General features: G+C 43.0%; 1 protein-coding gene and 1 non-coding gene across 3 annotated transcripts; one reads left to right on the top strand and one right to left on the bottom strand.

Annotated features, from left to right (window-relative positions):
- Nucleotides 1–2,988: 2,988 nt before the first annotated feature.
- Nucleotides 2,989–13,445, bottom strand: TATDN2 (TatD DNase domain containing 2). Of its 2 annotated transcripts, none has more exons than XM_039886730.1 (3): nt 13,424–13,445; nt 12,262–12,669; nt 2,989–3,507 (listed from the first exon to the last, which is right to left on the bottom strand). In XM_039886730.1, the coding sequence occupies exons 2-3, from the start codon at nt 12,661–12,663 to the stop codon at nt 3,004–3,006; spliced, it is 906 nt and encodes a 301-aa protein (XP_039742664.1). In that variant the 5' UTR covers nt 12,664–12,669; nt 13,424–13,445; the 3' UTR covers nt 2,989–3,003. The 2 variants fall into 2 exon arrangements, with proteins under 2 accessions (XP_039742664.1, XP_039742663.1); XM_039886729.1 differs by lacking the exon at nt 13,424–13,445 and adding an exon at nt 12,798–13,354.
- On the top strand, nt 7,727–7,845 carry LOC120622338 (5S ribosomal RNA). The gene has a single exon (XR_005658471.1). It is a non-coding gene; the product is annotated as a 5S ribosomal RNA (ribosomal RNA).
- Nucleotides 13,446–14,387: the final 942 nt, after the last annotated feature.

Genomic DNA, 14,387 nt, shown 5'->3' with positions numbered 1-14,387 from the left:
TAGTACTTAGATGGGAGACCACCTAGGAATACCAGGTGCTGTAGGCATTAAAAAAAAAAAACCGCACGTTTAAGTAGAAATACATATAGCATAAATAGACTTATGATTATGTCATCTAAATCTTTGAAAGGCTTTATGTAGTCAAGTTGGCCAAGAAAAAGTTTCTGGATTTTTTTTCTGGGAAAATGGAGGTTACCTATATTCTGCCTTAGGTTCAAGTCCATATAATAAAATTTAAAGTAACAGTTATTGAGAGCCCTATACACTAGGCACTGAGCCGAGTGCTTTCATGTGTTAATTCAGGGTTCAGTAAACTGTAGCTCACAAGCCAAATCTAATGCACTGCCTGTTGGTATAAATAAAGTTTTATCCAAACAGTCAAGCAATTCACTTAAATAGTTTGCTGAACCCTGCCTTTTTACACAGAGGAATAAACTGGGGCTCGAAGAGGTTAAATGACTTTCTCACGATCATAGTTCAGGTGGCAGAGCCAGGATTTGAACCCTATCTGTTTGATCCCAACACTCATATCCTTACCATATCATGCTGCCTCCAAATATATACTTAACAGAGACAATCTAAGTATCTAGTCTGTCAAACTGAAGTTTTGGTATATAAGTGTAGAAAGGTCATCTATGCAATGGAATTCAAGGTAACCAAACAAGATGATGACCTACATTAAACAGAAACATAGCCATTATAAATTTAGTAAAGGGTAGTTCATAAACTCTACTGTTCTTGGAATTTACAATTAAATAAAGCATATGTGGTTTGTCTTTCCTGTCAAAAAAACTCTTTGGAAATGGACCTGAAAAGGCATGAACCTACAAAGAGAAAGCATATAGAATAAACAGCAAAGCAAATTAAATAAAAATTAGATGCTAGAAAGCAGATAAATAAACAGTTATTAGATAAGCAGATCACAGATGGCCAAAAATCTAAGACTATAGTGAGAAAAACCCAGAAACAGGCTGAATCACACTACAGAACCCCAGAAGGACTCAGGAATTGGAGGTACTAGATCTCAAAATGAAGGTGAAGGTGGAGATAACAATAATAAAATGAGTTGGAAGACTGTGAGTTTAGATCCCCAATTCCCTGCTCCCATCCTGTGGGAGCCCTTTCTCCATTCAGCAAAAGACTTAAGGCTCATGCCTGGAAAAGTTAAACCAGGAAGGCTGTGGAACAATCAGAGACAATGGACGCATAGTCAAGTGGAGGGGCAATCACATGTTGGACAGTGAGAGCTTAGGCACCTCCCTCAACCTGACTCCCAGACACCAGTGCCTCCCAGGGAGATTTCTCTCAGGGGACACTGAGCGGCCTCTGAGGATTAAGCTACAGATCCAACTGAGAGCCCAAAAAGTTATCCAAAGTCACTGCCCTATGTTGAAGTCAGCAGTTCATGAGCTTATCTATGTACTCTGAACTTCCAACTGGCTTTTTAACGCTTCATCTTCAAATATGAACAGATAGCCAAGACATGTGAGGAAAGCCCTATCACAAAAGAAACCAAAATATTTAGAGAAAAAAATAAAAAGAGCCAGAAGGAAACTCAGAGAAAAAGCAGTGTAGAAAGCAGAAGAAAACTTCAAAACAAACCTATAATTAATATTCTCAGAGAGATAAGAGAAGGTATTTTAACCTCAAAACGGCAGGATGTTCTAAGAAAAGAATACTCAAAAAACTAAACCAGTGTTCTTAGAAATTAAGTATGTCAAAATGAAAAAAAAAAAAGTATGTATTATTAATATACTCACCCTATATAATCATAAAGAAAGCAGAGATGAAAAAAATCGAGAAAAAAGGAATCCTAAGGAAACAATTAAGGGAGGCACACCTCCAAGGGAAAAAATGGGACAGATTACTTATTTTGAATACTGAAAAGAATTTTATGGCACCAGCAGTTTGCGGATGAATTAGTGATAGGTACAGAGAAAACTAAAAGAAAAAAACAAGGTACTGATGAACACCAAGGAAAATAAACTTTTATAAGAAAGGAAACGTAACCAGAGTACATTATGTGACTCAGCTATGAACATAATAATAAGTCTTAGATTTAGTCAAAAATTATACTCCAATAACTCAGGGAGCTGCAGGAAGGAAGGAATATGTTCATGGTGCTGCTTAAGTGTAGGAAAATAAATTCTTATCTTCTTTAGTAGTCCACAGACGTCTAGAATTGAAAAATCAATAAACAGTACAAAATTACTTAGAAATATGGACGTAAGTACTAGAAGAGCTAAACAAGATGAAAGGGCTGCCTCTGAGGAGAAATAGTAAAGGATGAACAGAGATGAGTAGAACAGAGGAATGGTTCCCTCCGACTCACCAATTGTAAGTTATGTTAAAAATTACTACTTTTCCTCCAATATCATTTTCTCCTTCTTCTATAGCAATAGAAGTTAACCTCGGTGTCTAAGTCTGCCCAGATGGAAGTTAATTTTCCAGACTCTCTCACAGCTAGGTGTTGGCCAGGTTTCTAGATTCTTGTCAATAGATATGAGCAGATACCATGTGGACAACTTCTAAACCAAGCTTTTAAAAGAGAGGAAGTGTACTTTCCCCTTCTCTTCTCCTCTTCCTACTGGCTAGACTATTAGTGGAATGTAGTGACTCCTATCAGGGTAACCATCTCACGCCACAACATGGAAACTGTTGAGGGGCAGCAGACCATCAAGAGAGAAGGCATCAGGGTCCCTGACACTGGAAAGCCATCTTCCTAAACCAAACTTCTATTTTCTGTAAGTCACTGTTACTTTGGCTTTTATATGGCAAGCAAACCCATATCCTAACAAACATATAGATCCTAGAAAAAAGATAGCACTGAATTGAAGTTTCTTAATAACTCTGAAAAGTATGTTAGAAGAGAACCATCAATTTTTTCCTAGAGTCCTAGGTAAGTAAATTACTGCTTTTAATGAGTAACACTTAGGATCAAACTAGAAAGTCCAAATACTACATTTAATCAAGAGCACTAAAAACCCCATGGTTGGCATGAGCTCAACTCACCTTTTGGCTTTCTAAATGAGAGTCGGAGTCATCCAAAAATACTAGGGTTGGAGAGCACTTGTCAATGACTGTCCTTCGGTCACCAAGTGGCTCCTCGCTGGGTTTCTCCTGAGGGTCTATCACCACTCTCCTGTTGCAGAAGTTGCTCTTCTCCAGCACAGCCTTTTCCTCCTTTGCTATGACCTCTGGGGCTGACTCTTTCTCTTTTGGAGGAGCAGACACAGTAACGCTTCTGGCTGGGCCTTCTCCGCGGCTAGGACGCTCTCCTGTGTTTGGTTTTGCCCTAGTGACAGCTTCTCCCTTCCTTTTTGGCATTGACTTTCCCAAGATACCCTGGATAGCCTTCAAATAGATCATTGTAGAGCCTTGATCTCGAAGTCTATCCCTCTTCCTTTTCTGAACCTTGTTTGGTTCTTCGATTGTATCATTTTGACCGTCAGCTTCAGCTGCAAACTCAGAGTTCATGGAATTACGAGAACTATCTTTGGAATCAACCTGGAAGAAAAACCAGAGATCATAAAAGGGCAACTTCACGCATGAAGCACTTGGCAAATCAGAAATCAGTAGGGGCTCCACCAATAAAAGGCAGTGTGGTAGTGGCAAAGACAAAGATTCTCTGGGTAGTAGTTTACATCCCACCCACTGAGAGGTGCCACTGTAGGAAGGGCTGAACTGCTGCCATTTCTTAATATTCACCTTCTCATGCTCATGAGATAATATCCTCATCCTGCAGTGGGAAGGAATGAGCTGACAGATCAACTGTCTACTAACATAAGTCTAAAAGTTCCTTGAGGGCAAGGACTACCATGTACTTCAGAACACACACTGGCAAAATAGAAGCTCAACATTTTAGTACTGGGAGGGTCCCTAGAAACCAGCTAACCCTATCCCACAGCTAAGAGTCAGGGAAACGCAAGGGCCTTGTGAGGAGACACCAATCTACTGACTCTTGAGGGCAGTGTGCTTCCCATTAAACTCCGAGCCTCCTTGAAGTTTTCTAACTCCTTTGCCCAAATCAAAATCTTAGTGTTATAAGATGCTTTGTCTCCCAGAGAATGCACCAGGGTCAATCAAGAGATCCTAACTACCCCTTGACCCCAAATCTCCTCAGAAATTTGGGTGAAGTCTCGGTCCCTTTCTGCTTTTCCCTTCTGTACCCACTCATTCCAGGAGTCCACAGGGAATAAGCTAGACTATTTGCTTACAATATTAATTTGCTGTGAAATTCAGATCCAGTCTAATCCCAGCCTGGTATAATAATGCTCCATAAATCTTCCCCCAGATCCATCCCAAAAGCAGTGAACTCCAAATACCCAAGCTGGATTTACCATCACCCCAAGGGATTCTACAGCCTCTACAACTTGTATCTCTAATTCATCTGTATTAACTTCCTCTCAAATGTACATACAATTACAGAAAGGAACTCCACACTAAGCTTGCTAATCCTTTCCTCTACTGAAGAAAAACACAATCTATTCTAAGAGATGTCCATCAATAAGGGACTGGTTAAACAAATATGATACAGCTTTTAAAAAGAATGAGGGAACTCTGATGTCAATGCAACACAGTAAAAGTAAAAAGTAGCTAAAGAGTACATTGTAATTTTCATGTTTGAAATGCCCAAAATGCCTTACATGTATATATTTTCAAACAAAGTCTGAAAAACAAACTATTTCTAATGGATATCTTTGGGGATCGGGGGAAAAAGAAAAGGGGCTTAGGCTCTTATTTTATACACTTCTTGTATTATTTGAATTTTTTTCCAAAGAAGCACATAACATCTCTGTATGTTAAAAAAAAAAATCATTAAGCCTTTCAAAAAATATAAATCTAGAAAGTAGTATAGGTATAATTTTTTCTTCCTAGAAGTACTCAAATTAGTTATCAACTATTAACACTGGAGACATGGACAGGAAAGGTGACTTTTACTTTGAATTTCTGAATTTTCTAACATGTTAGACTTTTTTTAAAAAAGCTGGCTTCTGGTCAAGATGGTAGAGTAGGTAAATGCTGTGCTCACTTCCTCTCACAACCACATAAAAATTATAACTACAAGACAACTATCATTAAGAATCACCTGAAGTCTAGAAGTCTTATAACTAAGGATACACAGAAGAAGCCACATAGGACTGGTAGGAGGGGCGGAGATGGGGAACGGGCTGGTCCCACATCATATGTGGTAGTTAAAAATTGGGAGAACATCTCAGCTGTGGAGGTCTCCCAGAGAAGTGAGGAGTTCTAGCCCCACACCAGGCTCCCTGTCCCACACCTATCTCTCCAGCCTGGGGTTCCAGTGCTGGGGAGAGAAGTCTCCATAACTTTTGGCTGTAAAATCCAGTGGGGATTGTGGCTGAGACACAGGGCAGCTGAAGTCCCAGGCATTCCTTTTAAAGGGCCCACACAGGGACTTGCTGACGAACTCACTCACTCAGAGCTTTAGCACTAGGGCAGCAGCTTGAAAGGTGCCAAGGACCTACAGAGAGGAACTGAACTGTTCAGCTTCAGGGCGAGGGCTAGAGGGACACCTTTCTCTCAGACAAAAATGCTGGCAGAAGCCATTGTTCCTCTGTTAAGCCCTCCCGGTAATCAGCCTGCACAGGAAAGTGAGCAGCATATCTGAGTCTCCATTAACCTAGCTAACACCTATTGCCCTGCCCTAGTGATTCCCTGAGACCCTGCCCCAACCAACTTTTGGGCCCACTCAAGTCACTTTCAGTGGCTTTTGCATACAAATGGCCTGTCTTGGCTCATGCTGAGGACTTTCATAAAATCTCTCAAAGGCTCACAAACCCCAAACAAGCAGCATCTGGCCTTGGTGTGCCCCATACCTCTTGCTAAGCCAGGCCCTAGCAGCAGCCGGCCTCAGTTCACAGCTTAGCTTCTCCCAGGCACCTCCAAGCCTAGCACAAGTGGCAACCATCTGCAATCACTTTGTAGCTCATACCAAGTGGCCCCAGGCAGTGCACAAGCAGCGGCTGACCTTGGCCTGCACCAGAGCCCCTGCTAAAGTGAATCCTGCCCTGTAGGGTCAGCCCCTACACAACACCTCCTCCACTGTTGTCACGCCAGTTCTCACAATCAGCTTGACAGTAAAGCCCTACTGTTGACATGGCAACAGCAATCAAGGCTCAACTACAACAGGAGGCACAACCCACAGAAGAGATATACCTGGAGCACCTGGCTCAGGCGACCAGGGAGACTGCGTCCCTAGGCTCCACAGGACACCTATTACATAATGCCACTCTACTAAGACTAGGAGACATAGCTACCCTACATAATACATAGAAACAAACACAGTTATGTAAAAACTAAAAAACAAAATAAATGAACAAGCAAAACAGAAACAAATTCATAGATACAAAGAACATTTTGATGGTTGCCAGATGGGAGGGTGTGGAGGGATGGGTGAAAAAAGGGAATTAAGTACAAACAGCTAGTTACAAGAGTCATAGGGATGTAAAGTACAGCTTAGGTAACACAGTCAATAACTATGTATGATGTCATATGGGTACTAGATTTATGGGAGTGATCACTTTGTAAGTTACATAAATGGCTAATCTATGTTGTACATCTGAAACTAATATATGTCAACTGTAATTGAGAAATAAATTTAAAAAATGTTTACAGGAATTATTTGGGAATGATCATGGGCCATTTTTGTTTTTATACCTTTCTATATTTAAGAAAATCTAATAAATATTAAAAATAAACTTGAAGTCTCTCTGGGCCAACCTGACAAGACACAGCCACAACTTCCCAGCCCACTTCTCCACTACTCACTTCTCTGACTGTCATCAACCACCTGCCATTCTTGGCCCATCACACCCTCTTATACACTGTAAATGCCATATCTTATTTCCCCTGCTTCATTCTCATTTTATGCTTTAAAGCCCTACATCCCTTCTTTGACTTCCCACCTCTGCCTGTGGGAACACATGTTCATCTCTTGCTCCCTCAAATTAGGTATAAAACAACATAAGAAAGTATGGTCTACAGCAAAGTGAGGAGCTCCTGTACTTCTGAATGGCCACAGCTCCTCACCTCAAGCAGGTTGAGAGTACAGACCCAGAGTTATAAATTCTGATTTTTCAAGTTAAACAAGAACTCTCAAATTTAATGCATTTTTCATCCAGTCAGCAAGTATTTGTTGAGCCCATCTTATGTGCCAGCAGGCAATGGAGTTTAGCATTCAATAAAACATACAAAAATGCCATGTCTTTTGGAGTTTATATTTTAGTTGGTGAGAGAAGGGAAAACCAGAGGAAAAGCAGTATATATGTTGAGAGAGTGAAAAGTAGCAGGGTAAAAAATAAAACAGGAACAGAGTAGAAAGTGGGAAACGGGAGGAGTTCATTCAAGTCTGAGTTCAAGGCAAAGCTCTGGACTAGAGGCTTATACTTTCAATGTAAACTGTCTAAAAATGTAAATACTAGCAGCCCACATCAGCCTATAGACCACCAATTTACAAACCCTGGTAGAGAAGACCAGGACTATACTTGGGGGAGGAAAAAGGTTAGGAATATAACAATATACCTTATATTTTCACAGGGACTTACGATTTATAGAGCTGCCACAGCTGTCACCCCTCTTTACAGAAAGAGAAAGTGCCACATGGATTGTAAGTGGCAGAACCAGGATTTAAATTCAAATTTCCCTGAACACCCTGGAAACCAAGGGAGAAAAGCGAAAATATGGAAGTTAAGAAACACTATCAGTCTACAGCTATGCTACCCTGAACAAGCCCGATCCCATCTGATCTTGGAAGCTAAGCAGGGTTAGGCCTGGTTAGTACTTGGATGGGAGACCACCTAAGAAGACCAGGTGCTGTAGGCGAAAAAAAATTAAAAAATAAGAGATTGTAAATTGACAAGGTCTTTGCAATCTGTGAGGTCAACCAAGGGTTGCTCGCCTGAAAAAAAAAGAAACACTATCAAAGGCTGAGATGTCAAAGACCATGAGGACCTAAGGTGGATCCAGGTCACCAAAGAAGAGTTTCAACAGCGAATAGGTTATTAAGGAAATATTAGGCAGAATATACGAAAGCAGAAACAAACGACCTGGCCTCAAAAAGCAGAGATCTAGTTTTTCCTGGTAGTACTGCTTAGTGAATTGCGTACCTCTGAAGGCAGAAGGGAAAGATCAAGTAAGTGGAGATGTCATTCCAGCTCTCATCAACACCAGCCTGAATAGTTCCTAATTAGCTCCCTGCCTTTTCCCTCCCATCCTTTCTCTACAGTGAACCAGAACAGAAAGAGTTCTAAAATCTGGCAATGTCACACCTCTGTATAAAACCCTCCAATGGCTCTGCATTTGCCTACAGAATACATCTCAAACTCCTTAGTACGACATTAGAAGTCTTTTCCAGGCTGGCCCCCAACCTTCCTTTCCAGCATCATCTCCTACCCTTCTCCACATACCCAGGTGTCCAGGAAAGAAAGGTGCTAGAGAAGAGAGGAAGGAGGACCCATAGGAACTTGTAGCGTCCCAAGCACTTCAAAACAGCAATATTTCCTGACATTTTTTGGACACACATTGTTCCTGTTGCCTGAAATGTCCTTTCTTCCTCCTTGTCCCCCAGAATCCCAAAGGCACCTCTTCTGTGAGGACTTGTCTATGGTTTGCCACTCATTCCTCTGACCCTTGGTACTTCAAATATCGAGGTTACAATATTCATTCACCGCAATAAATGATTTTTTAGTCTGTCAACCAATGCCTTATTCTTTGCACATCTAGCCCAAGATCTGGACACCTGCTGAGGGAAGATGCAGGAAACAGGATCACACGTGAAAGTTCTAGCATTCAAGAGTAAAGATACACAATGGGCTGTCACCCTGCAGAGAGCTCAAGGAAAGAATCTTGCCTTCTTCATCTCTCCATCCCACACATCTAGTGCTGGGCCAGGACAGAGCAAGTGCTCCATAGGGCAGCAGTGAAAGAACCCTGGCTTTGAAGTCAGACTGATCTAGATTACATCACCGCTCTGGCATATACAAGCTGCATGGCCTTGGTGAAGTTATTTAACCTCTATGAGTCTCATTTTCCCAGTGCCTACAAATAAGTAGGTGCTCAAAGATTTGTTAATCAATATATAAATATTTGTTAACTGATATGCAAAAATAATACTACCTAATTCACAAGACTGAAGGTTATATGAAAGTCTATAGGTCAAATATTGAGAATCATATTTGATCAAGGTCTATCACATCATAAATGCTAAAATTTTCCCTCCCACTGTTCCTTCCCTATAATGAATATAAAAATTTACATGTCATAATAAAGATTAAATATAAAGTAGGTGAAGGTGCTCGTAATAGACACATTTAACCTCTGTAAATAAAGACCATCAGCTACCATTAGAATTTGAGAAAACGTCTCAAAGATGTTAAGGAAAAAACAATGTGAGGATGGCCAGCAGGAATCTCTAGTAATTCCAAAATGCCCAGTCTAGCTATAGTCTGAATGTGTCCCCCAAAAATTCATGTTGAAATCCAACCCTCAAAGTGATGATATTAGGTGGAGCCTTTGGGAAGTGATCAGGTCATGAAAGTAGAGCCATTATAAATGGGATGAGTGTTCTTATAAAAGAGGCACCAAGAGAGCTCCCTTGACCTCTTCTGCCATGTGAGAACACAATGAGAAGCCCTCACCTGACCATGCTGGCACCAAGATCTCAGACTTCAAGCCTCCAGAACTGTGAGAAATAAATTTCTGTTATTTATAAGCTACTCAGACTGTGGTAGTTATTACAGCAGCCAAAACGAACTAAGACAAATCTCTTCCCCCTGAATATTCTGACCTGGCACAGAAATCTCTGTGCTGAGACGGGAGGGGTGACCACATACAAAGCCAAGTGTGTATCCCTCAAAGATCACAGAACAAATGCAAAAGAGCGGGTAGGTAGGTAGGTAGAATCGTGGTGAGGGGACTATGGAAGGACCTACAGGAGAACATGTCATTTTTGTGAGTGCCCCTCAGCTCTGCTTGCTGACAAGACTTAGGACTTACTAGATAAACGAGTTCACACATGACTGCAGAGAAAGCAAGGAGGAGGTATATATAAACTGAGGAGAAGATAAGAGACATTTTATAATTCATCAAAATGAGTTAAATACTGTATACCTTATTTTCAAACTAATACACTCGAGGGAAACCTCTTAGCAGTGCTAGAGATGGACATTGGGATTGATAATATCAACATTCTCATTCTAACTTCACTCAACATGAGTTATCTTTCAAAAATGCAAACCTGCCTTTCCTCTGTGTAGAGTCCTGTATAAACTCTCTAATGGCTTAGAATAAAATCTAAATTTCTTTGGCAAATAAAACTCTGCAGCAATCTGCTCCCTTTCTAGTTCTCTAGCCTCCATTCTGGGCTCTTTGCTCTACCATACATTGTGAGAAAGTATCATGACTTCTCCAACCCTTTCACCAGACCGTGCTCCTCAGAAGCCATCTCATAACTCCAAAACCCAACAGAATGCTTGGCACACAATAATCCTCACATGCTCATTGACTGAAAGAAAACAATGCAATGATGAACCCAAAGACTTCTGATACAGGCCCGGAATACTCATTGCTCTATGGTTAACCATTAAATTGATTTTGGCAAAACAGGCCCCTTAGAGCTAAATGAGGCAAGATGAGAGTCCATACCAGGATAAGACCCACATGACTTAGAGGCCACACCCTAAATCTTGAGTTCCGGGTCTGCAGGACAACCTGAGCCTGGGAAGCAGCACACCAGAAAGACTAAGCCCCTCCTTATACCAGGCTTCACTCTAACTTCAATGGCAATTACAGATAAAGTTAATGAACTGACATTATTCTACACTGCACCCAAATCCACTGAACTTATATCAAGGATTAATGACAAGATTAAATTGCATGAGCAAAGCCCCATATTTACCTTATTTACATCTGAGTCATATTTAGTATTCTTATGCCAAAGAAAAAGCTTTTCAATTTACTGTTAAAGTAAAAAAAAAATAATAAAATTCCAAATGCCCATACAAGGGTTCTTCGAGGTCTACAGTGAAATCACCTGGGGCATTCGCCCAAGAGTTCCCAAAAATAAACCCGTAAAAACAGCCTCATTTCTCAGTTCTACATAAGAAACCACTGAGCAAAGACTTAAGGACAAACCTACTTTTCCCTGGGGCCTTGTTTTTATTGCTTTTGTAAAATAGCTTTTCTAGGGACAGCCCATCTCCTCCAAATAGAGACTTTTCCTCCACTCCTAGACATGCAGAACTCACCTTTTAAGACCCAAAGCTCCAAAACCTACAATGCGAACCCTTAAGAGGGCAGTGATCTTTGTTTTGTTATTGAAGAATCCCAAGCAACTAGAACACTGCCTGGCACAAACTAAGCCCTCAATAAATATTTGTTCAAAACCTGATTGAATGAGTGGATGAAGCTTACACAGTATGGCCAGTGACATTAGCTAGTGCTCGCTCTACTCTCTCTAATGGAAAAATAGCAAACTACAAGAGACTGATTGTATTTGCTTCTATTTCCAACAGACTGACGCTCAATTTTCATACACGCAAAGCTGTATTACTCCTTTTTAAAAAAAGGTTAATTAAGATGAATGAGTGGATAAAATGAACCCCATCTGTGAAGCACTCCTCAGTTCACTTGCAAATACTGAGAAACCCTCCTGTGTGTCCCACTGGGAGAATTAAATGTTTAACCTGAGAAACTATCCTGCCCCACCAACCAGAACTCCAACATGCTAGAAACCCTAACTTTGGTGAAGTCACACCCAAAACCAAATTCTTATTCTCTGGTTCTGTGATTCAGAGTGGTTCAAAATACAACATAAATCCCTTAAATTTACAACAAAATACATACATCTGTGTCTTGAGCATGCACTCCACCTTCTACTGCAGCGATTCTCCAATCTGGGTGCACATTACAATTACCTGAGGAGCATTTTAAAATGTGGAAGCCCAGACCACACTCTGGCTCAGTTAAATCAGGGTGAGAGGCAGGCACAGTATTTTAAAGCTTTCCAAATAGTTGCAAAGTGCTGCCAGGTTTGAAAACTACCTCTAGGGTACTTTAGGCCATCCCCCCACCAACTACTCGGTCTTCCATAGTTACACGAAGTAGATCTCTGTGAAGACCCCAGAGACCCTAAAGGACATGAGCTTTTTTTAAGTCTCCTTTCACCAAAATTTCCCATCCTCAACATCTCAAGTCACGTGGAATGGGCTTCACCGCTTGCAAGGTGTTGCAGCCGCCTACCTTAAGGCTGCAGGCTTCCTCTAGAGAAGCCATTTCTTCTAGAGAGGAGTTGGCAGGGCGCAGAGGGGATCCCCCTGACGAAAGGAACTGTCCAGTGCTCCGAATCAGGCAGCCTTTGGAGGCAGCACTGTCCACACTTGGGCCTGAGGAATGGGAGGAAGAGGAGGAATTTCTGCGGCGGGATGAGTCCCAAGACAACCTAGGTGAGCAGGCCACATCGTCCTCCTTCTGGGCTTTCAGACGCTTGGGGCTGCTGGCCCCTCCAGAACGCGACGAAGAGCTACGAGCTGACCGTCTGGAGGGGGCCACATCACTGGGCTCCCGGAGGCAGCTGCGCTTGCGGGAACACCCTTCCGAAGTGCTGCTCCAATGGTGCTTGACCTTGTGCCGCTCCGACGCCATGGGCACCTGCAAGGTAAAGAAGAGGGCCTGATTCCAACACCATCACTCCTATATTCCCCTCAGAATCCCGCCATCCCGGGATCCCTGGACGAGGGCAAACCAGAAGGTCAGAGCCAGGGGCTGGCCTTACTGACCTTTCCCCTTTCTTTCCACTGCCCATCACAGTTCTCTAGGTTTCAGGGATGCCAAAGCGCTTCGGAAAAGTCAAAAAGCTGCAAAATTTACTAAAGGCTTCGGTTCGGTTTCCAAGCCCACAACGTGCTTCCGCGATTACCAATCGCTTCAGTTTGCACAGCGCTACTTCGGAGATGTCAAAGCGCTTCCGGGACTACAAAGCGCTTCGATTTAGTTTGCAATACAAAGCCCTTCCGAGATGTCAAAGCGCTTCAAAAGGCTACAAGGCGTTTTAAGGTCCACATATGGCGGCCGTACCCACAGTCCTAGGGCGGGCGCGCGGCCCTGGGGCCCGGAACACCGATGGCGGGCCGCAGGGCCGCACCAGCGCGCAGCCCGCCCTGCTCCCGCGGCCCCGCCGACCAGCCCGGGCCGGAAAAGGCCCGAGCCGCCCCTCAGGAGCCTGCGGCGCCCGGGTCCGCCACCTGAGAACACCCCCTGGACGCCCTGCCGTCCCTGCGCCGCGGCCCAGAAGTCGGTCCCGCTGCCCCCACGGCCCGGACGTCCCGCCCCGGCCGCCCGCTCGCCACCCGCCCTAGTCTTGCGGCCCCTGCCCGGATTCCGCCCGAGAGCCGACCACACTGGCCTCCGCAGCGCCCGCCTCCCGGAACGAGCCCTGCGGCCCGCAGCCCGGCGTGCGGCGGGGGCGGGCTCTGCGCTGAACGGAGGATACCCATTGCTCCAATCGGCGAGGGGGCGAGACTCCGAGCAAGACGGAGCTCACCCGTTGGTCAGGAAGCTGGGAGGCGGAACCTTACGCCTTATGAAACTCGTCAATTGGTCAGGAGCGATGCAGAGCGGAGCCACTCACATGGGTCCCAAGAGCGCGAAGTTGAGGCAAGGCTACAGTTCCTCAGGCAGGCCCTTTTTTGCGTGTAGGGGGCGTCCGTGGACCAGGGTGCTGGAGAATGGCTCCCTGCTGCTCAACATCGCCATCCTTAGTTGGACATTTCAGATCTGGATACGTTCATCGAACCCACACCATATACAGAGCAGAAAACCAGGTGACACACCCAGAAAGTGGTAATAGAATTGGAATTAGATGTTAGAAGCCACGAAAAAAAAGACTACCAAAAAATGTAAAATATCCTCCGAGCAAAAAATGAAAGTCAAGAGACAGGTACAAACTTAGAAAAATATTTGCAACACATGGCAAAGGGCTGAGGGCCTTACTATGTAAAAACTCTCCCGATAATTAAAATGGACAAAGAAGACGAACCAATGAACAGAAACAAATTACGAAAGCTCTTTAACATATTAAAAAATGGCTCCACCTGTTATTTAAAAAGTACAAATAAAATTGTTTTCACCCATTAGAGTGAAGGATCGAAAAAGCATAATATTCTTTGCAGCTGAGGATGTGGGGAAATGCATTCCTATATGTCACTGATGGACATTTTTTAAGCTAGTTATATAAACTACAGAATATACACCCATACAACGGGATATCAGGCAAAAAGAATGAAGTGATCCAAAAGTACTGTTGAGAAAGAATAGCCAAGTAAGGCATGAAATAGCATAGGATCTAGAACAATGAATTAAATGTACAT

The sequence above is a fragment of the Pteropus medius genome, unplaced genomic scaffold (assembly GCF_902729225.1).
Source record: "Pteropus medius unplaced genomic scaffold, Ma_sr-lr_union100, whole genome shotgun sequence".
NCBI lineage: Eukaryota > Metazoa > Chordata > Mammalia > Chiroptera > Pteropodidae > Pteropus > Pteropus medius.
The sequence above is the reverse complement of the archived record's forward strand: the minus strand, read 5'-3'. Positions and strand labels throughout refer to the sequence as shown.